General features: G+C 44.0%; 1 protein-coding gene across 1 annotated transcript in view; it reads left to right on the forward strand.

Annotated features, from left to right (window-relative positions):
* The first annotated feature begins 747 nt into the window (after nucleotides 1–747).
* dock10 (dedicator of cytokinesis 10) overlaps nucleotides 748–23419 on the forward strand; it is a 95224-nt gene continuing 72552 nt past the window's right edge. Inside the window, 6 exon segments of the mRNA XM_080771955.1 lie at nucleotides 748–1226; nucleotides 12571–12690; nucleotides 15965–16054; nucleotides 17569–17651; nucleotides 21859–21931; nucleotides 23091–23231. Of these exon segments, the coding sequence (XP_080628081.1) occupies nucleotides 1068–1226; nucleotides 12571–12690; nucleotides 15965–16054; nucleotides 17569–17651; nucleotides 21859–21931; nucleotides 23091–23231 (666 nt within the window). The 5' untranslated portion in view covers nucleotides 748–1067.

A 23419-nucleotide genomic window follows, 5' to 3' on the forward strand; every position in this document is an offset into this window, starting at 1 on the left:
AGCTAATGCAGGCTGTGATTTGTTGGGCTCCGGCTGAGTCGGGCTCTGAGTTCTGCGTTCTGCACAGCTGCAGTGTGTGTGTGTGTGTGTGTGTGTGTGTGTGTTGGTGAGAGGGAGAGAGGGAGAGAGACCCATAGAAGGCTGCCAGTGTGTGTGTGCTCAGCAGTAGGGGCTGCAGGCTGTAGTCTATAGTAGCAGAGACAGTGCTGAGGAAACAAGGCAGAGGACTGGTGGAGTGGAGCTGCATGCAGGGCTGCATGGCGAAACAATGGGCAACGGATCGATAGGCAGCGGAACCGGATGCACGTTTTGGTGAAACGTCGAAAAGGATTGGTTTGAGTGAAGCCGTTGGATGGAGGTTAGGTGAATGAGCAAAAAGTTGTGGTACGGGGCGTGAAGCTGCATGGGTGGCGTTTTGGTGAAGGGAGGATAGAATTGGTAGAGTGAAGCTGGATGGAGACTTGGTGAAGGGGGGGATATAATTGGTAGAGTGAAGCCAGATGGAGACTTGGTGAAGGGAGGATAGAATTGGTAGAGTGAAGCCAGATGGAGACTTGGTGAAGCAGGGATATAATTGGTATAGAGTGAAGCTGGATGGAGACTTGGTGAAGGGGGGATATAATTGGTATAGAGTGAAGCTGGATGGAGACTTGGTGAAGGGAGGATATAATTGATATAGAGTGAAGCTGGATGGAGACTTGGTGGGGCAGGGAGGGAGGGAGGGAGGGCGGGACGCAGGCTGAGATGTCCTTTTGGAGCTGAGCAGAGGTTATATTTCCTCCGGCCGGACTGGGGCTGCAGCAGCAGCAGCAGGCTGGTCCAGGATCAGAGCTTAACCTGCAGTCTCGGGGTCCGTCCGGTCTCGTGGCTGCTGGGTCAGGTTGCTATATAAGTAAGGCTGGGGTTTGGCAGGACAAGATAAGGCTAATCCAGGCTAAGCCTCAGTGTTCGATCGAGAGACGGTCCTCTATACGCCTCGGGGACGGTACTGTTGTTACTATAGGGGACTGGACCGGACCGATACCAGGCCGGACCGGAACCAGGGGGGGGGGGGGGGGGGTTGCGCTATGGGCTGTTCGTCCAGCGCGGTCCTGCTCCTGCGCTCGGTGGGCGGGGGAACCTGTGGCCACATGTGCTCGCGTCAGGACCAGCTGTCATTGGACGCCGACGCGCCCCAACTGGAGGGCTACACCGCCACCGACTCACCTCTACCCGTCATCGTCATGGTAACCACTATACTACGGCAACCCCCCCCCCCACCACCTCCCTCTCTCTCTCTCTCTCTGCTGCCATCTCTGTCTTGTTCTGTCTCCTGCTGCTATCAGTGAGTGGGAAGGTAAAGTGTGAGTGGGAAGTCAAGAGTGTGTGTGTGTGTGTGTGTGTGTGTGTGTGTGTGTGTGTGTGTGTGTGTGTGTGTGTGTGTGTGTGTGTGTGTGTGTGTGTGTGTGTGTGTGTGTGTGTGTGTGTGTGTGTGTGTGTGTGTGTGTGTGTGTGTGTGTGTGTGTGTGTGTGTGTGTGTGTGTGTGTGCACTTCTTCAAATGTAACTCTGTCAGTGGGTGCTGGAAAAGTGGGATTTGGTTTCCGTTCTTTCCCTGGTACAGAACAGGAATTTCTCTGCGGTTGGTTTTTCCCCCTCTCTCTCAATCTCTCTCTCTCTCTCTCTCTCTCTCTCTCTCTCTCTCTCTCTCTCTCTCTCTCTCTCTCTCTCTCTCTGTCTCTGAGGGGTGATGTATTACCCCGGATTGGGGACCTGGCTGTCTCTCCTCACAGCTGAGAAAGGAGGAGGGCGGAAGTGGAGGGGGGGGGGGGGGGGGGGGGTGCGTGAGGGGTGTGCGTGTGTGTGTGTGTGTGTGTGTGTGTGGGGGGGGGGGGGTGATGGGGGTCAGACATGAGGACTCTTGCTTCTGTGGGAAAAAGCAGCTTTTCTGTGCATATGGGCTTCTCATGGCTCACTGAGAACACGATAAAAATAGCTGCTCCAACAAGATGACTGATAGCGAGTGAGTGAGGTGAGGTGAGTGAGTGAGTGAGTGAGGTGAGTGAATGAATGAGTGAGTGAGTGAGGTGAGTGAATGAATGAGTGAGTGAGTGAGGTGAGTGAATGAGTGAGTGGATGAATGAATGCTATCCACCCCTCTTGCGTCTGTAACAGCTCTCCTTATTTCCCAGGTTCTGGTTTCTATCTACAGTATGCTCTGTGGAAAGAAAATACATTTATTTTCAGCAGGGTGTGATCTGCACAAAATCACCCCCCCCCCCCTTTTCGTTTCTCAATGACCCTCCTCTGCAGGCTGCAGCCCCTCTCCGTGTAACAGTTGGTAAAACCTTGTTCTTCTGTAGAACGCCTAATGTATTCACAATTCAGGCCAGATTAAACTATAGTGCACTGATTATGCCTTCTCTTCTTGCACATTGTTATGTGCGTTTGTGCATGCACACATGCACACACGCGCGTGTCTGTGTGCATGTGCGTGCATGCGCGTGTGACACTGCTGCGGGGCTGCCAACATTGGACTGTGAGAATCCAGGAGATTTTTAATGTCTCCCCAAGCGGAGACATTATTTTATGTTGTATAGTGAGCTATATAAACCTACTATTATAAATTACACATTTTTACCTATATACGACATTCCCAAAATAGATGACACCGGGTTGAAAGTGCATGGTTAAATGTTCTTGTAACACATCTTTGGGTGATAAATATCCAGATCTAAAACAGAGCTGATCATGTCTCTCTCCATCAAGGACAGCGGTGGGCAGCGGTGGCCGAACGGTCTGCGGAGCGGTCTTGATATCGGAAGGTCGCTAGTTCGTATCCCCGAAACCGGCACGTTAAAAATTACCACCGCTGAAGTGCCTTTGGACAAGGCATTGAACCCCTACCATGAAATGTTCTATATGAGCAGGGCCTGGCTGTAAACAAGTTATTGAGCTTAATAGTCCAGTTACCCTGGGTAAACATAGTAACTTTCTTTCTTTCTTTCTTTCTTATCAAGGACAAGGATAGGGTTCACATTAGGACAGCAGAGGTCTGATGCTGGCAATGATGACAGCCATGGTCTGGTTGCCAGACATGCAGCTCTGTAGTGCATATCCCTCCCTCACTTCCTCCAGGCCCGACGCGACTGACACGACACACTTTCTGACAGCCCTGTCGTCGACTCGGAGGCCAGAGGCGCCGCTCACGCTCATCCACTGTACACTCTTCCGACGTGACGATCAAGTGTGCGTGTCTGTCTCATAGTTAGTTTGTCCTTCAGTAAATGCCAGACACCATTGAAAGAGAGAGAGTTCACGAACTTCACGGCACTCTTTGATCTCACGCCATCGCGTGCTTCCCCATTAACACCCATTAGGAGGATTCAGTGTTTGGAACCATTGGGGCGGCTGTGGCTCAGGAGGTAGAGCAGGTCGTCCAATGATCCGTGGGTCGGCGGTTCGAATCCCGGCTCCTCCTGTCCACATGTTGAAGTGTCCTTGGGCAAGACACTGAACCCTCCAATGAGTTGGTCGGTGTGAGGCTGTGAGCTCGCCACCGTTGGTGTGTGAATGTGGGAAGTGAGGACGCTGGCGTCGACTGTTCGCCGCTTCACCTCCCAATTTATGAATGAATGAATCATTGTAAAGCGCTTTGAGCACTTGGAAAAGCGCTATAAAAATGCAATTAATTATAAAGGTTACATGCAGACTACAGTAGTGTCTGAAGCTATTGGTCACCTGATGTGGTGTTATACTTCCACATTCTTCTTCGTGTTGTTATGTCTCTGAGCACACATGAACTAATTCCAAACTGGAAATGCACCCTGTCGAGGATACTGCTACTATAAACTATAGTGTCTATTACTATTATTATTATAACTGCTGTTCTAAATCCTTTAGACCCGTTATTGACCTTCTATACCAACCTTGAAACGTATAGTTATGTCACCATCAACAGCCAATAAGGGACCACCATTCTTACTAGAGATGTCCCGATACTGTATCGGTATCAGGAAAAGTATCATAAGCCCTTATTTGTCATATCGGGTCATATCGGTATCGGCGAATATACCAGTCTAACCACAGATCCCACACAGGGGTTGACACTATGGCAGGTAAATATAATGTTGGGGCATGTGGAGTTTGCTTTGGAGTTGCCCCAAACTGCAAGTGCACATTTGAGTGAGGATTCTGCTATAAACACAACACGAGATATATAGCTATATAAACACAACATGAGATCACGACACTGGTATCGGTATCGGCTAACACAGAAATTGAGGTATCGGGATCGGATCGGAAGCAAAAAAGTGTATCGGGACATCCCTAAGTCTTACCCCGACATACATACGTACATGCGTACATACAGTACATACATACCCATTGGATGCTGGGGGGTAATGAGCTACACTGTAGCTCATTACCCCCTAGAATCCACCCGTTACTGTAGCTCATTACCCCCTAGCATCCACCTGTACTGTAGCTGCTACAGTACGGGTGGATGCTAGGGGGTAATGAGCTACAGTAACGGGTGGATGCTAGGGGGTAATGAGCTACAGTACAGTACGGGTGGATGCTAGGGGGTAATGAGCTACAGTAACGGGTGGATGCTAGGGGGTAATGAGCTACAGTACGGGTGGATGCTAGGGGGTAATGAGCTACAGTATACGGGTGGATGTGTCGTGGAAATTAAGAGATAAACATTTAATAATACTCTAAGTTACTATCATTATTATGAATTGTCTTTTGAGCATGTGCAGTAGGGGGTGCTGAGCCTGCAGGTATATAGAGGTGTCCTCTGAGGTGGAGGACAGTCACATAATATAAGGGTTGATTGCCCAAACTATAGCTTGCAGGCGTCACGTCTATCCGATCAATTAGACAATGGGTGAGTTAATGAACATAGACTTGGACTTTTGTTCTTCATATAGAGTTGAATGCTCAGCTGTAAGCAATCATTTTTGATGACTGGCGGATGCGCCACATCATCATCAGCTCGTGGATCGGGCTATTCACAGTGTGGGACACTGCATAATATATATTAGACATTATTAAGCATAGACCAGGTGTGTTAGTTGTGAAGTATAATCACCGAAAACAAGCAGCTCCGGATGAATAAAGATCCATGTTAATGTATTGCATACAGTTACAGTATATACTTCCAGAATGTCCAGAAAAGAGTCATGGCAGACATTCCTTCTTTTTTTTTTTTAATCAGAGAAGTAATCTCGCTCTGATTCCTGCTTTAGTGTGACTGATGATGTTGGCCTGATGATAGAAAGCAGATGGCTTCAGTTCAGTCTGGTGTCTTTATCTGCTGGCTCAGCTCTCCCTCTCTCTCTCCCTCTCTCTCTCTTCTCTCTTCTCTCTCTCTCTCTCTCTCTCTCTCTCTCTCTCTCTCTCTCTCTCTCCCTCTCTCTCTCTCTCCATCCGCTTGTCTTTCATCTTTTCCCTGAGAGGGAAATGACAAATCTCCTAAACCTTGGGGTTTTTGAAGATGATACAGACCATCTTGCTTGGACGACGTGATGAGTCCTGGATTTTCTTTTCCATCCTTTCTTCCTCTCTCTCTCTCTCTCTCTCTCTCTCTCTCTCTCTAGTACTATACACACACACACACACACACACACACACACACACAAACACTCACCTCACGCTGAAAAGGAACGATCAGCATAACGATGACACTATGAGGAATGACAGAGGGATGGAGGGGACTGAGAGCCATGTGTGAAGGTGAATGCATGGATGGATGGATGGATGGATGGATGGATGGGTGGGTGGGTGCAGGAGGGAGGAATGGACGGAGGGAGGGAGGGAAGTCTGTATCTCCTCACTGTATGTGGAATGTGATTACGAATCACTGGCAGTCCCAAATGTCAAAGGCCTATAGCAGATGATTAAATTAGCGATCCCAGATTAGGATTAATGTGTTATGTGTATATCATGTCAGTGGTAGCTGGCCCGTGTCACAGTCCTGCCTGGGCTTTATTCTCACACCTTATTGTCATTATTCATTAACACGACGACACCTCTGCTGTCAGTCAGCACCGTTCACTCACTATACGGGTTCAAGATAGCAAGCTATACATTATTATATTGTCGTTAAATTACTTCTTGCAGATAATCTGTCAACGCATCCTTCTCACATTTCTTTCTCCTTTCCTTTCCTTTCCTAACCTTTCCTTTCCTAACCTTTCCTTTCCTTTCCTTTCCTTTGCACTTCAAACTACCGTATATAAGTAAGTTAAAGTGTTGTGAAGTGAATAGAGCCTGCATGTGTTACACACGAGCTCCATTCTAAGACAGATGGTGTGAAACTAACTGTTGGTGGTTTAGCTATCCCACAAAGTATCTGGAAGTTAGCAGTTTAGGTGTGTGTGTGTGTGTGTGTGTGTGTGTGTGTGTGTGTGTGTGTGTGTGTGTGTGTGTGTGTGTGTGTGTGTGTGTGTGTGTGTGTGTGTGTGTGTGTGTGTGTGTGTGTGTGTGTGTGTGTGTGTGTGTGTGTGTGTGTGTGTGTGTGTGTGTGTGTGTGTGTGTGTGTGTGTGTGTGTGTGTGTGTGTGTGTGTGTGTGTGCGTTCAAGCTGAGGGAGTGCATGAGGGTTGGTGTGTAACTGATAACCATGCATGTGCACATATATGATCAGATAAAGAAGAGACTTACCGTGTGCGTCTGCGTGTGTGTGACGATAATGTTCAACAGTAAGGAGCAGTTGGTCAGTCGTTCTCTGTTTTGCTATTGTTACTATAGCAACATGAATAAAAACACTTTTACTGAGCAATTATTTTGACAGTTCATTGTTACGGTTAATTAGTACTGATAATTTCGCACAATGAGTTGTTTGGCGTTTGGAGTCATAGGAAAAAAAAGATTTAAACTGGACGTCATTACCCTGGTGCGTAGTAAAATGTGACCACTTAAGTCCTCTTTTCAAAAGCTTCTGGAAGAATACATTGAAAATAGCCAAGCTACAAGGTCACAATTCATCCTGATGTGACGAGTTGTGAGCTTGTAGATCTGCTACTTTCAGAATGTTTTCTGAAACATCCTGAAAATGGGCTTATAGGGTCTAACCCATTTTGGGCGGGAACCCCTTTTGGTGTTTTAAACATTGTTATAATTTAGCTATTGAAAAATAGCAGATATACAAGCTCATAGCTTGTAGGTCTGCTATTTTTGAAAAATCGTGAAAATGCTGCGTGCAAATCTTTGAATATATATATACTTTCACAGCGAACATTTTTAACTCAAATATTTGCTTCTGTCGGGGTCCCTGGAACCACATATCAGTGGCCAAATACATATAATTCTAGGGGTCCTTCTATATGAAATATTGAGCACCACTCATATAGAAACATGAGGTTTTTCAGAAAATTGTCATGATTTAGAAGACCTTTTTTTAATTTAATTTCGACGTCAGGTCTAAATGGGTTAAAGTGGTTAAATGCCAGTGTGTCGTTAAAAGTATAGCACTCAGATTTGTGTCAAATGTGGTGTGGCGTGTGGTTGACGTCCGTGTGCGTTTGACATACTGTCTACTTCCTCCTCAGTGACGTGCGGCTCACAATCGTCTGGATGCTAGTTCTGCTTCTGAACGTCGGCACATGTTCACTGCAGTGCGCTGCAGTAACCACGCACGGCATGTCATTTCTATGTAGGCTATACCACACTGAGACAGGTGATACTGTATAGTTTACACACACTAGACTAGCATGACAATGAGCTTCGGGAGCAGAATCACATTCAGGAAGAAGTCTAAGAGCAAGCGTGTACGAAAAGAGCTCAACTACCTCACAGTACCCGGCTTTGTATGTATAATATATTGTGTGTCTCTTTTACCGTCTCTGTTAATGTTTCATAAAGGGGTGTGAGCAGCGTTACCATTATAGTCCTGCACTGCACACAGTGACATTTAGAATTCACTTTTACACAATTACACTTTTTATTAGAGTCGTATTATATACTGTGGTATCTGACTTTAAATGCTGTCATCTGTTACCAAAATGGTATATATAGTTTTGATATATCGGTCTTTAGTCATTGCTGACTCTCACCTGTCAAGTGTACGGTACAACTCTTTCTGGCTATCTGGCAATCTAGTTATTTTCAGTACAATAAGCTTTTGTGCCATCCATAATATTGTATACAGTGTCATTCATTTTTCTTGGGTGTTTAGTTTATATATTTGTAATAGGATATGTATAGTATTTGTATATACAGTACAGTATATGCCTCAAGATGGACAGACAGGAAATAGTATGACGTAAAAAGCGGCAGCCTCATGTCTATACATTTCATAGTGACAGATGACGCGATGCCCTTCGGGCAGCACTGTTTTGATATTTTGCGTCATCTCAAAAAAAGGACAGTTTGGCCGAGGAAAACCCTCCGTCACACCGTCTGTGACGTCGTCTCAGGCTGCTGTTGGTCAGAAACGTCGGAAATGTTTCTTGCGGCTTGTAATCATAGGAGAACACAATATATTAATGGTGCTAAATAGCACCGTTGTCAAATGGTGCTGTATAGAACCATTCAAGGTGCCTAAACGTACGCTGAAGAAGTAGTAGAGAGAGAGAGAGAGAGAGAGAGAGAACCTCCATAGAATACAGTGGTGGTGCTATTGTATACCAAGCACCCCAAGGAATCGCTGACAAACTGCTGAAGAACCACCATTTTGTTTTGTGTGTGTGTGTGTGTGTGTGTGTGTGTGTGTGTGTGTGTGTGTACTGAATGATTATTGACTGTGACAGGCTCAATTGCAGAACAGATGACAGCCGACATTTTCATGTCGGGGACCCACAACTTGACATGTGTTAGGCCGTGCACTCCATTTGAAAGGATTTGATGCCATGGACTCCCATATAGAGAAGAATATGTTTTTCTTAGATTTAGGACAGAATTCTACAACTGTCTGTTTTGACTGATTGAATGCTTTGTTAACATTCTGCAAAACGTACAGCGATACGATTATCCAGTGATGCTAAAAGGATAACACAAAATGATGTGGAACCTTAAGTTTGAATAGCCATAGTAGCCAAAAAGTGAACCCGGACATGTTGAGTACACCAAGGTTTTATGTTAGAAATGTTTAGTATGGGTCCCCACTGCCAGCATGTAGAAACTGCCGGATGCTAACTTGCATTATGTTGAGCAATTTTCATAATTGGCATAATATGTGACCATACCTTAACAACCTATAGAAGGCAAAATATTCAATTATTTTATCTAGCATGTGATGTGTCAAACTAGGGGCTTTTCATGATGCTGAATCCATTCCAAGCATTAGTTTAGCAAAAGAAACTCTCATTGGGCTTAAAACGGCCATGCCCACTTGCCCAAATGTGCTGACATGATCAATTTGTGATGACGGCATTGGCCGTTTTTGGTCACCATAAAATTGCTCAACATAATGCAAGTTAGCCTCCGGCAGTTTCTACATGCTGGGGACCCATACTAAACATTTATAACATAAAACCTTGGTGTACTCAACATGTCCGGGTTCACAATGGGGCTCTATGGGCTGGCTACTAGACTACAAGCTAGTGAAATTATAGTCGAATTAAAATATATTCCCATTTTGCTGGGGTCGCCCTGGAAACCCCCCCCCCCCCAAGGACCCCCTGGGAGAACCGCAGGCCGCACATTTAGAACCACTGATGCGGAGCGCTTTTACCGAAACTCTGTTCTTAAGTTTGAACTCAGCCGTTATACAGAGGGGAGCATGAGATTAGTGAAGCGGGCCACCTTTGCGGGCAGCATTCTGTTGTAGTCTGACATTCTTACAGTCTGGTTCCCCTCGTGTCAGTTGCAAAGCCAAGAGGCCCTTTCTGTCTGTCAGGGTGCTGTGGTGGGCTCCAGCAGGCACTGCGCACGGTTGCCAGATTTAGCAGCAACCAGGCTTATGAAAATAAGTTAAAAAAAGAAGCCACTATCAGTTTAAGCTCTTTAAACCTATACCATCGGTTGCGATGTAGAGACGCGTTGTGAACTTGTAGATCTGCAATTTTCAAAAAAAGGTTAGACAGAAAAGGAATCAATGTCTTTGTTACATTTTAACACTAATCTTGTATGGGGGATACAAAATATTTTTCGATGGGTGCGGTTCAACACATGTTCATTTGGAGGTCTTTGACATGAAAATGTACTGTATGTTGTTTAAACCACTCTGGCACTGATTTAAGGAAGCAAGGCTACACGTTATAGAAACAAGCCCAAATCAAAATTTGAAGACGACTTTTACAGAAAAACAAGCCAAAAGTTTGCTTATAATGACATGACATGGCAACACTGGCCCTGTGTGCTGTGTTCACTCTCTCTCTCAGAGTGTTGTGGTGGAGCTCCATAAGCCTGCACTGCACACTGTACATGTACAGTATGGGGGTGTACTGTGAACTGTACAGCCCTCAGGACTTCCTCCTCTTTATCTGACCACAGCCTGTTTCGGCTCTCATTTCCACCAGGCTGCTTGTTCTGCTTGTCTGTTAGCTGACACAAATAATCTACCTTCAATCTGTCAGACACATATATTTCATATATAAGGGCACCGAGCCGACCTCGTGTGAAATTGTCCACCAAGTCCATAATAATAATAATAATCCCTCGTCGGCTTTGTGATCTGTAATCTTTTATAGCTCAGATGTTTATCGTTGGAAAAAGTCCCTGCATGCTTCCAACCAGGGTTCATCACCAAGTGTGTACTTTGGTGGTCTATAAAAATGTCCATATATACAGTACAGAGTGATATAGTAATGGTGTGAAACTGTGAAATATAATAATATATATCTGTCGAGTAGTTTAGCCTCACGTTATAACTTCATTCATGATGTGCCTGACCCGGCGAGTCAAGTAACGCTGACGTTACTTGACTGACTGGTTGTGTATTTTGCTCAGGTCGGCACTCAGCAGTGTGGTGCAGCACAGCTGCGATTCATCACATTGATGTGGTACTTCCTTCCTGCCGTTTTTAGGTTGTGTCATCGTGGCTTAAACACAGACTATTTTAAGGGTACCGTGATCATGAGAGGAATGGCTATTGAGCTTATAGTACAGTGACGGTTGGAATAGGTAGGAATAGGCCAACATTCAGAAAACTAAGTTCTGTACAGTACTGTAATACTGTAACCGCTCACAGTACTGAGCTTGTACAGTACATTTGGTGTAAAGTGGGAAAAGAGGGGGCCGGTCAATTAAATAAAGTAGCATGTTTTTGCATAAAGTGCTGCTGTTCTGTGTCATCCCAGACAAAATATACTGTCATTCAGTATGACAGGCCAGGTCATGAGGTCAAGGTATAGGTGGTCAGACATTTTGGGTCTTGTTCGTGCATTGTGGCTGGTGCTACTGCCCCTGTTACTTAACCGCTACCAACACGTAACAATAAAGACAAGGTTATTGTTTGTGTTAAAAGAAACAGAAAAGGGGCCATGTGGCAGTTTGACTGGTTTCACATGTTGTATAAGCATGGGGAATGAATTACTCCCCTTTAGTCTATGTGAGTATGTGTGCAGACAGCTTCGTGAAAGAAAGCCACGTAAATCGTCCAAATCGTCCTCCTTTCCTTGTTCCTTGTTTTGTATTCTCGGGGTAGAACGCCACCCCAGCATTTCGTGACTGGGATACATTATTTAAGTCATGGTCTGCTCATCCCACAGTGCGGCAGCTATACACTCAACTCAGCTCACACCGTCTGACAATGTGCATATAGTCACGATTATCCCTTTTTCCACATTGCTTGGCACTGCTTGTTTATTTTATAAAGGGTCCCGAATCATGCCATGTACACCTTATGCTATATCCTCTCCTAAGCGCATGGGGAAATGGTTCAGAACTAATACCAGATAACTCACTGTGGAGTTGGGGGGTTTCTACTGCTGTAAGTGAAACCATATAGGATACTGCCAGTGTTTTTTTTCCATATTTTTGTTCCACCAACACAAGACGTCACATCATCGTCAAGGTGTGGTTACACAAAAAACATACAAAATATCACTTTATAAATTAAGGTTCAAAAGACAACTATTGGAGGCTGGATTCTCTCTAGTGTGGGTTCAAGGGGTCCAATAGTGACAACATGGAAGGATACTCATCTGACAACACAGAATACTTGAATGAAATTATTGAATTATATATTTTCTAGTCGTTATTAAGATATTGTGTTTTTATATAATTACAGTTTGATGATGTTTAATTGATTATATTACGTCAGTATAGAGGGGTATCCATCCTTGACACCACAAACTTAAACCTATATGATTACAGGTCGGAGAGGCTTATTTTCAGTATCAGCCAGAAAGCGGCATTCTATCCCCGTTTCACAAACCATATACACTTGGATCAAGTCAAACAACAGTGATGTGTTGTGACTTGTGAGCTTATAGATCTGCTATTTTTGCAGATCTTTTCCATATTTTTCCAGGCTGTCAGGCTGCTGAATGAACAACCTGCGCCCAGAATCAACTTTATTGTCACATCACAGTTTTTTTTAAACGTAGTTTCTTAACAACCACCAGACGAGCAAATGAATAGCGATGGTCTAGCAGTGTGTTCAGTTGATATTGATGGTCTACACCTGTGTTTCTCCACTGCAGCAGGAGAAGCCAAAGCTGATCGATCCATTGGACTATGAGGCCGTTATCTCTGAACTGGCAGATGAGCTGAAGGAAGACCCTCTCAGAGACCTTATCTTCTTCCCCGAAAGCGATTTCACGGTAAGAGAGACGGAGATAAGATCATAGAATATACAAAATTGGTGTGTGCGTGCATGCGCAGGGTTATGGCTATAGGTTTGGGATCCAGAACCTGAGGAATCGGAGGAACCAGGTCTAACATTGAGGAACCGGGATCGGTTCAATCACATTTGGAAGTGTTTCTGGAACTGTCCGAGTTACAGACCTGTAAAGGGTCCATTTGTTACCCCCAGTAGGGCCTCATTCACACAAACACCAATCAAGCAATGTTTGGTCGTTTTTTAGTTTTTTTGGGCCACCACAATGCTTTTCCAATGGGAGTCACATGGTTTGATCAAACATTTGTGTTTGATTGCTGATTGCTCCCCGCTCATCAAACAAAAATGTTTGGTCAAACCATGTGACTCCCATTGAAAATGAATTGGAGCAGCAATCAAACAGCAATCAGACATTGCACACGGACCGAACATTTTGTTGTGTAGGTGTGTACGAAGCCCAAGAATCAGTAAAGGGATCGGACCGTTAAGAGGGAAGCGCTAACAAATCCCCCCAAAAAATCAATTAATCTAAGAACAAGAAATCGTAGTGAACACAGTAGGGCTGCCGTAATTGTCCAAAAATTGGATTCGGATATTCGTTTTAAAAACCCACGTGGATTCGAACAATTCGAGCCATTCGGATTTCGGATTTCAATTCGAGCCAATCGGATTTTTTAATAATTATATTTACACCAATACAACCTGAGACATAACATTTAAGATCGCATTGCTGGCGCAACTCTTTCTCTCCGCGCATTGGTGTTGCTGAAAACTGAGATGGAACAGAACGCATACATTCTCCCTTCTCCAGTAAAACATTTTTCTTAAATGAGCAATCCTACCACACAGCCTTATCAAAACGAGGCACGGAGGCAGTGTTAATTCTGCTGCATTATTATTATCTGTGGACTGTGGGTCTGCTGCCGAGTGCCGACGTTATGAAACTTTTTAGCTGGCTAGCGCCTGAGCTCCGCTGTTATGCTCAAATTAGTGACCCTAAAGAATTCTGAGGCAACATGGCTGGAGACGAGGCAGCCAATCAGAACTGCGCTGCGCTGCGCTGTATAGTCTGTGTTTAGGAAATGTGCGAGGCAGATGATTTATTCTTCAATGTATGCCGTTGTCGGCGTGTCGCGTGGCAAATATAACTAATCTACAAGCTCACAAGTCACAACGCTTACCCATGGCACCGAAAACTAATAATAATAATAAATAAAAAAATATTTTTTATTATTATTTTTAATTCGAACCTTAATTTTATATATTCGGTTATTAATAAAAAAAATTGATTCGAATCTATATTCGGATATAGAATATTCGTTGGCAGCACTAGAACACAGTCAACACACCAGCATATTCATTATGTGGTATATGCACTCATAATATACTTCAAGCACACCCATAGATGTTTAGCATTACAATCCTCTCATTACAGTTAATATCGTCTCTCTCCAGCTACCCCCTTTAGCTGTTGGTTCATAACTTCATTAGTGCTTGCATTACTGTGCTAATAATTTCCATGCAGACATGCTTAGGTCTAATTGACCTTCCAATGGTTAAAACACAAATCGTTGGCCCCTGCGTCCTCTCGAGTCCATGTTGCAAATCCCCAATAACCGTTTCCGAGCTGTTTTCTGAAAAACAAAACGGACTCTGGTATTTACAGTACTTTGTTTATACAGCCTGCACTCAATTCCCTTTTGATTGGAAGTGAAATCGGCTTGGCAGCGCAAACGTGCAAACCTCGTTTCTCTTGAGTTGTCACTCTGCCAGCTTTACTTTGCGAGCTCAGCACTCTATAGCCAGCTGATTGGGTCGTATAAATCAGAGCCAGTCATTGGTCACGGAGCCAGGCCTGCAGACGTCTCCCTCGGTATATATATTTTCCTATGCCATCGTTTGGAATGATATTTGGGTATTCCCCGGGCTCAGTGCTCAGATGTTATTTTATTTAATGATATTTGGGTATTCCCCAGCTCAGTTTTGTTTTGTTATACCACGTACAGCCATGCCAGTATACAATCAGAGCTACATGTATCGTGAGTTAGATTACCAACTCATTAGTAGATGCACGGTTGACCCCATGAAGGCAGAAACCTCCTATGTCCATGCATATTTAAACCTTTTAATATTATCTTTTTCAAAGACATTTTCAAATGACAGGGCTGGTTAAGAAAATGTCCGCCTGCATCTGCTGTAGATTAATGCAGGTTCTCAGACGTTTTCATGTAGATTAATGCAGTTTCTCAGATGTTTTCATGTCAAGGATCCCCAAAGTTGGCCGCGGAATCCCCACCGGCAAGCTATTGTTGTGCCAGGGGCCCTCAGAAGAGAAGATTTATGTGATGATAAAAAAAAAAATGCTATCTTTTGTAAGAAGTTTCAAACGATTTCAAGATTTATCAGATGTACAAGCTCACTGTGAGCTTAAAGCGTAAAGCATAAAGGGGTTAAAATGAATTAACACATTTTGCTGCATGGGGACCCCTGGAAGCTCCTCACGGGGTCCTCCACGGGGTCCCCCACGGGGTCCCCCATCAGTAGTGGGATGAGTCCTGAGACAGAGAATGCCCAGTGTGTACTTATTGAATTGCCAGGGGTTCCCAGCAGCAGCTGCTCTGTACAGATGTACGGTCAGATGTACATGATGTGCTGCCGTGCTCATTTCAGCACGACTGGATAGCCTATTTGAACCATTTGCTTGGTCAGAAGAACTATACCTGTATTAATATAAATATTTCATTCAACTTTGTTTTCTCCTTTTCTCCCTTTTTTTGGGGCGACTCACCAGAGGTATCAGTGGTTGGGAACCTCTGCACTAATAAATTATAACCACCCTGTGTACACTAATATACTGTAACCAGCTGTGTGTCCACAGTGTCCACTAATATAACCAGCTGTGTCTCTGCTGCAGGTGTCCAGTGTGTCCACAGTGTCCACTAATATAACCAGCTGTGTCTCTGCTGCAGGTGTCCACACTCCACAGTGTCCACTAATATAACCAGCTGTGTCTCTGCTGCAGGTGTCCACAGTGTCCACTAATATAACCAGCTGTGTCTCCGCTGCAGGTGTCCACAGTGTGTCCACTAATATAACCAGCTGTGTCTCTGCTGCAGGTGTCCACACAGTGTCCACTAATATAACCAGCTGTGTCTCTGCTGCAGGTGTCCACAGTGTCCACTAATATAACCAGCTGTGTCTCTGCTGCAGGTGTCCACAGTGTCCACTAATAATAACCAGCTGTGTCTCTGCTGCAGGTGTCCACAGTGCCTCAGGAGAGACGGACTCTCACCTCCACCGTACCTGAAGGAGCAGAGGAACAGGCTGAATGTCTGCTGGTCAGACAGGTGAGCTCTGGGGATGGCGTGCATGCGTGTGTGCGTGCGTGCGTGCGTGCGTGCGTGCGTGTGTGTGTGTGTGTGTGTGTGTGTGTGTGTGTGTGTGTGTGTGTGTGTGTGTGTGTGTGTGTGTGTGTGTGTGTGTGTGTGTGTGTGTGTGTGTGTACATGTGTCTGTCTGTGTGCGTGCGTGCGTGCGAGGGAGAGTTTTTGTATGCAACATTTTTCAACAGTTGATCAGTGAGCATAATATGTCAAACAGACAGTGGTTGTTTGCAGGTTTTCCCTTTGATTGTATTGCCATAAAAAACAAATCTGGCTATAATATAATATTGTATTGTTTTGACATGGAGACTATATAACGGGACTGTGTGAGGTGGTTCTATTGTGGTTGATATCTATTATCTTCTGACAATTGTTGGGTTAAGTTCTGTGTAACATAAGCAAGTTATGAACAGTGAGAACAATGACTTCGAGAGAGACAGAAAGAGAGTGAGAGAGAGAAGAACCTGAACATTTACAACCCATGGGACATCATTTTAATTCAATTCCTCTCATAACTTGATTACTCTGATGTTGAATGTGAGTATGCCTGTGAGACGGTCTGTGGGGAGCCAGTGTCTATCTGTAAAAACTAAACAAAAAAACTGTTCTTCAGAGCACCCGAAATCTGACGTAATTTACATATCCTATACGTGGGTCGCGTTGTTTTCCCCGTTATGAATTAACTGACTGTGAGAAATCTCTCTAATGTAACCGCGGCCGAATTAATTAAAAATGTTGCTATAGAAACAGACTGACTGTATGAAATATGACTGACTGATTACCGTAAACGATACAGCCCTTTTGAGCGAGTCACGTCAGGACTTCTGTGCTCTATAGCTTTCATCTTGAGATGATGTCTGGCGTTGTCCCAAGGTGATATTTCAACTGTTCCTCACATGCTGAATAGCTAATCTTCTATTATAGCAGTATATCGTCTCTGTATAGGCTGGAAACCTCATATTTCAAAAAAAATTACAGTTTTTTCAAAGATTAAAATTCAAAAGTAGCCAATGGTGGCAGATCTACAAGCTCAAAACGTGTCCGTTTGTGCCACGTTTTCAGCTTGTGGATCTGCTACTTTTGGTGCTTTTGTGTGACGCATGTTGTATGATCAAGTATAGGTGTTAACCCATTAAAAATAGCAGATCTACAAGCTCATAGCGCGCCACCGAGTGGCGCGCTACGAGCTTGTAGGTCTGCTATTTTTGAAAAATCGAAGAACGACTGACATTTTTAGAATCTGATCTCAGGTCAGAATGGGTTAATCAGACCAGTGTGTGTCCAGTGGAAACCTCGTATGAATCTGATCTCAGGTCAGAATGGGTTAATTTAGGACACCAACGATGCTCACAGTATAAGAAACATGGGGTTTTTCAGGGGGGGAAAAATGATTTATTTGCACAATGTGCCTCAGGTCTTAATGGGTTTTTTTTTTAGCAATAACACATTACTTTATATTTCCATCCCCTTCTTCCCCAGGCGTGTAAATATTATAACTCCGAGCTGAACATCGTCCAGTTCCAGTATGAAGACTACGCCGGGGACTACCGCCTCCTTCCCAGGTACAGTACAGTTATACTGCACTTATATTTATTTATGCTACTTTCACTTTTGTAGATTGTAGTTTTTTTTTTGTGGCTTTCGCCTTCATTTTATATTTTTTGTATGGAGGGACAGACAGTATAGGCTGACAGGAAATGGGGGGAGAGAGATGGGGGGGACGGGGGGGGGGACGACATGCAGTAAAGGCCGTCGGGACCGGGAGTCGAACCCGCGGCACACTGCCAGACTGGGTTACAGCCAAGGTGCCTGGACCATTAAGCCATACGGGCCAGGCCGTAGATTGATTATTGTTGCTGTTCTCGTTTAACCCATTCTGACCTGAGATCAGATTCACACGAGGTTTCCACTGGACACACACTGGTCTGATTAACCCATTCTGACCTGAGATCAGATTCTAAAAAATGTCAGTCATTCTTCGATTTTTCAAAAATAGCAGACCTACAAGCTCGTATCGCGCCACTCGGTGGCGCGATATGAGCTTGTAGATCTGCTATTTTTCAATAGCTAAAGCATAACATGATGCCAACACCAAAATGGGTGCCCGGTCAGAATGGGTTAATACAGGACGCTATATAGCTACAGTATTTAGGGGTCTTTGGCATGGAAATGTTTGGGAACCCCTGCTAGCCCTTAACCCATTCCGACCTGAGATCAGATTCTAAAAATGTGCTTCTACATCCTGACAGTTTTCATTCTGACCTGAGATCAGATTTTAAAAATGTCTTCTATGTCAGTGGTTCTTCGATTTAAAAAAAGAAAATAGCAGACCTACAAGCTCGTAGTGCGCCACTCGGTGGCGCGCTATGAGCTTGTAGATCTGCTATATTTCAATAGCTAAAGCACGACATGATGCTAACACCGAAATGGGTTCCTGCCCAAAATGGGTTAAACCATTGGACACATCTGTTCTGCTGACTTGCTGTTGGCTATAACTACATTAGTTATCACCGGTCCGTTCATCATAATGCTAGCTGGGAACGAGGAGAAAGAAAGATAATTTTTCTCGCCATAATGACTATTGGATATTAATATACTGTTATAGCCACTGCTAACAGCTGACCCAGATGTTGAAATGCATGTGCGTGCTGCGTTTTGTTATTTATTATGACTGGGACAGTTTTCTGCTAGCTTGACTCTTGACTTTGAAGATAAAAGGGAGAGCATATTAGGGTGCATTATTCATGCCATGTACTGTACTGCAGTACTTAACGTTCAGACGGTACGGTAAACACTCTATTCTTCAACTTATGAGATGTTATGATGTCATTTGGACCGAGCTGGGGCCGTGTGGCTGATCGGTCAGGGACTGGGGCCAGCGTTTGCTCTCATAAACAATGAGAGATGCAGGGAGGGAGGGAGGGAGGGAGAGTACAGTACAAGCTCCTAACATCAACTTAACCCTAGATTCTGGGGAGAAATAAGCAACCAGGTCCACGAAAACAAGCTCAAAAGAAGCAGAAATAGGCTACATCTATTTGAAAATAGTCGATCTGCAAGATCACACGAAACATGTTAACTGCACAAATTGGTGGTGTGGGGCAAGCCCGTATAATCAAGCAACTGCGCTTTAGAACCCCTCCCCACCAATATCTAGAAGAAAATCAAGCCCAAAGTAGCTTATAATAAGCATACTGTACATGGCATTACTGGTTTCTGGGAGGTCATAAATAAGAAGTAAGAAAGTACTGCCGAAGCAGACAACCCACAGCACTCCATGTTAGAATAACAAGGCTCGAATATACAACTTACATATAAGTTGAAATGAAGAAAATGCCAGCACTCATTGTATGTCCTTTTTATACAAATTTATTTACCTCTGATCTGACGTTGATAACGAACACGTTTCGGCCTGTGTGGCTAACGCTGACGAAGGCCACACAGGCCGAAACTCGTTCGTCAGAGGTAGATAAATTAATATAAAAAGGACATAACAACGAGTGCTGGCGTTTTCTTCATTTCAACATAAATAAGAAGTGCATGGTGTCGAGTGAGAAAGGAGTGTACCCTGCAGGGTCTAACAGATGTCCACTGTGCTGTGTCATGGATCAAAGGGCCTATATTAATACATCTCGTCGGTAATCAATTGTGTTTGTTTTTTTGATTGATGGATGGAGTCATCAAAGTCAGTCAATCACCACAGCTGAGGAAACTAAATAAGCAGTGAGCGTCATGGGACAGGATAACACAATAAAGCACTCGAAGAGGCTTGTTTTCATTGTGCTCTCCCTCGAGACGGGGGGGGGGGGGGGGGTGGGGGGAAGGGGCAGGCCTCCAGCACAGGCTCTCAACAACGTTATGCTCATTTGAGGAAAAAGTACATCATAATTATTTCACAGGCATTCATCATGATTACGTCAGTACAAACAATGCACCCTGATAAAAATATATTGTCCCTTTGGGATTTGCTCGTTCAATCAGTCAGTCAGTCAATCATAATGTCAGACAGGCAGACAGACAGACAGACAGACAGACAGACAGACAGACAGACAGGCAGGCAGGCAGGCAGGCAGGCAGGCAGACAGACAGACAGACAGACAGACAGACAGACAGGCAGACAGACAGACAGACAGACAGACAGAACCTGTGTGTTCATACAGAAAGTCCCTGTGAGGCCGACCGACATGCAGTCCTGCCGTGAACTTGCGGCCACAGGAATGTCCCCCCTCTCTCACAGGGACTTCCACAGGGACACAGTCTCTCAGGCGCTTCACATGACCTCTGAACTCGTACCCTGGCTTTTAAGTTGTAAAGCTGCCTAGTAGAAATCCTTAGTGTTCATTCTAATAAATAAATAAATGGGGCCCAGTCAATGGAGTGAACAGAACACAGTGATTAGGGAGTTAGACCAGTGGTTCTCAACCTTGACATTTGAGCCACCAACCTCCATGATTCGACGAGCCTCTCAGACCCAAAACTAAAGAATATTTTGTTATCGTTGGATACGATTTTGTCCACAATTCTATGCTGTATTGATGTTGGTACCATAGAGATATCAGGTATAAATGTTGATCAAATAACAATTCTTCTACAATCTACATTATTATCTCTATTGTGTAGACTTCTTGTGTATTAAGTAATGCAGATGTTTAACAATAATTTAGCTCTTGAGAGCGTAAAATGAAGAGTTAAAGATCTGTAATAAAGCGTCCATTTGGTTACCTACTCTCCATCATTTAGCTTGGGGACCACCTGGAACCCCCTTCAAGAACCACTGGTTGAAAACCACTGAGTTAAACCACTGATCTTATAGCCTAAACTGTACATCTCCACATTTGAAAACGGCACTGATACTCAAATTCTATAAGTGATTTTATATGAACCTATTAAAACCGGGAAAGTGTGTCATTTTAGATTTTAGTATCGGCTATGGCTATTAAAAAACAAATAGCACATACTCACGGCGCATCATGTCGTGCCACGCTGTAAGCTTGTGTATCTGCTATTTTTGAAAAACCTTGAAAATGTGAGAACTACTGATTTAGAAGGCATACGTTTGTAGAATCGGCCTCAGGTCTGAATGGGCCCAGTTGAGTTACGCGTTATAAATCATTAACGTGCACCTTTCACAAGCTCTGATATAGCTATAGCTTCAGTTTGATGTAACGTCTATCTAAAAAGAAGATGCAGAAACAGTGTGTGTGGTGCTTGCTGAGATCAGTTGCAGTGTGTTTGTGTGGTGTTTGCTTCACTGTGGAATGCCAGCCTTTTAGCATTCCTGTGTCCAGCGGTCAGCCCACACATAGCAGAACGTTTCTAAACTGTTCTTACCCTTAATAGATTTTGTCAGACGTTTACGATTTTGTGCCTTTCAGCGGAGCGGCTCCAGCGATAGCCTCAACAAACCACGGGCTGCGCACAGTGAAATCCTGAGTGCTCGTTTTAACCCTTTGAGCGTGAGGGAATTTACCCTTTTGGGCTCATTGCTTCACTCTCAGAGTTAAATGCGCACAAAGGATTCTTTTTTTTTTAACTGTGTAGCTCTGTCTGCAGGTCATAGCACATCCACAAAGACAATTTATCCTCAATTTGTTCTCAAACAAAGAAAGACATGTCAACCAGTGAGGCGTGCTGTATCGAGGACTCCCTATTGTTGTTTCTTGACAGAACAAGATGGATGGGTTCATTTGCATCGGTCAAACAGAGTGCATTAAATCAATCTAAAAAATCTCTCTCTCTCTCTCTCTCCTCTTTCTCATTGTCTTACAGGAAGCTGTTTAAAGCAGAGAAGCTGCCGTCTCATTCGTTTGAGATTGACCATGAAGACGTGGATAAGGATGATGTCAGTCATTATTATTATTGGGCCACCGACCCTCTTTTTAAACAAATGTTTAAGCATCCACATTAAGACTTAATTATGAATGCATAGTATTTATTAGGGATGCGGTCAGGAACGAGACGAAGTCGAGTTCTGCAAGCATCACTGAAGTGGCAATAATCACGTTAAACCACACCCTCAAGTGTAATATTGCAATTCTACAACGGTTACCCTTAAAACGAACTACTTTTTTTGACAGATGTAGTCACTACGACCACAAATGTCCCAAGAAACTAGCTAGCCTAGCCACCGAGTTTGCTATAGCGCTCTGGGAGAACAGAGCAGCTGAATTCTTTGTTTTGATTAGGTGGTGAATGGTGCTGGTTTAACCCACATCTGCAGTGGTTGGAGGTGGTCTCATTTTGACGCCCACCGGATTGGACACCAGATTGCCATCTCTATTGTAGTTCGGTGGCAATTTCCTCTCTCCGTCAGGAGAGGCAGACAACAGACATATCTCTTATGGATTGTAGCTTTTAGCATTCACTGTGAAAGAAAGAAGGCCCAGGTTGTGCACAGAGCTCTTCAGAATCTAAAATAAAATTGAAATAAGGCAAACATTCAGCGGGAAATCTACAAGCTTGGGAACTTGTGGATATTTCCGATTTTGTTTATCTGTCGATTATTCAGTTAATCTTTAGACTTGACTCGACCCACAAAATGACCGCAGACGTTGTCAACAATTTAAAACATTATGATAAATGCTCATCACGCGTTAGCTCTGAACACAGACAGACATTTTAAAATGACTTCATAATTAACGTTGTTTATCCATCTGCCATTTATGCATTATATCATTATTATTATCTAGTTGTATATCTATCATATTATTATTGTGTGAGCAAAAGTCTTGGCGGAACGTTTCCCACCAGCATTTCACTGCTTTTAACCCATTATGGCCCTTTTGGTGTTAGCATTATGTTATGCTTTAGCTATATTGAAAAATAGCAGATCTACAAGCTCATAGCGCGCCACTGAGTAGCGCGCTACGAGCTTGTATAGGTCTGCTATTTTTGAAAAATCGTAGAAATGCGGTACACATCTTTGAATATATATTCTTTCAGAGCTAATGTTTTTTAAATAATCAACGCTCCTGATTTCTTGGTTCTCGCACGTTTTCCAGGACACCACCTCCCTGTCCTCGTCTAAGGGCGGTGGGGGAGGCGCTGGAGGAGGAGGAGGAGGAGGTCTGGGTGTGTTTCGGTCGGGCTGGCTGTACAAAGGGAACTTCAACAGCACCGTCAACAATAGCATCACTGTGCGGGTGAGGAAGTGAGACTGTGAGGCGCACGCCACTCTCTCAAAATGTTAATCGGTGGCTGAAAAAGCACTCCGCTGTTTTTACTTAAGTAAATGCATCAATACTGCAATATGGAAATACTCTCAAAGTCTGGCATTCAAAATGTAGGCCTACTTGAGTAAAAGTACAAAAGTATTGGCGTCAATATGTAC

The sequence above is a fragment of the Protomyctophum bolini genome (assembly GCF_963924005.1).
Source record: "Protomyctophum bolini genome assembly, chromosome: 9".
Classification (NCBI taxonomy): domain Eukaryota; kingdom Metazoa; phylum Chordata; class Actinopteri; order Myctophiformes; family Myctophidae; genus Protomyctophum; species Protomyctophum bolini.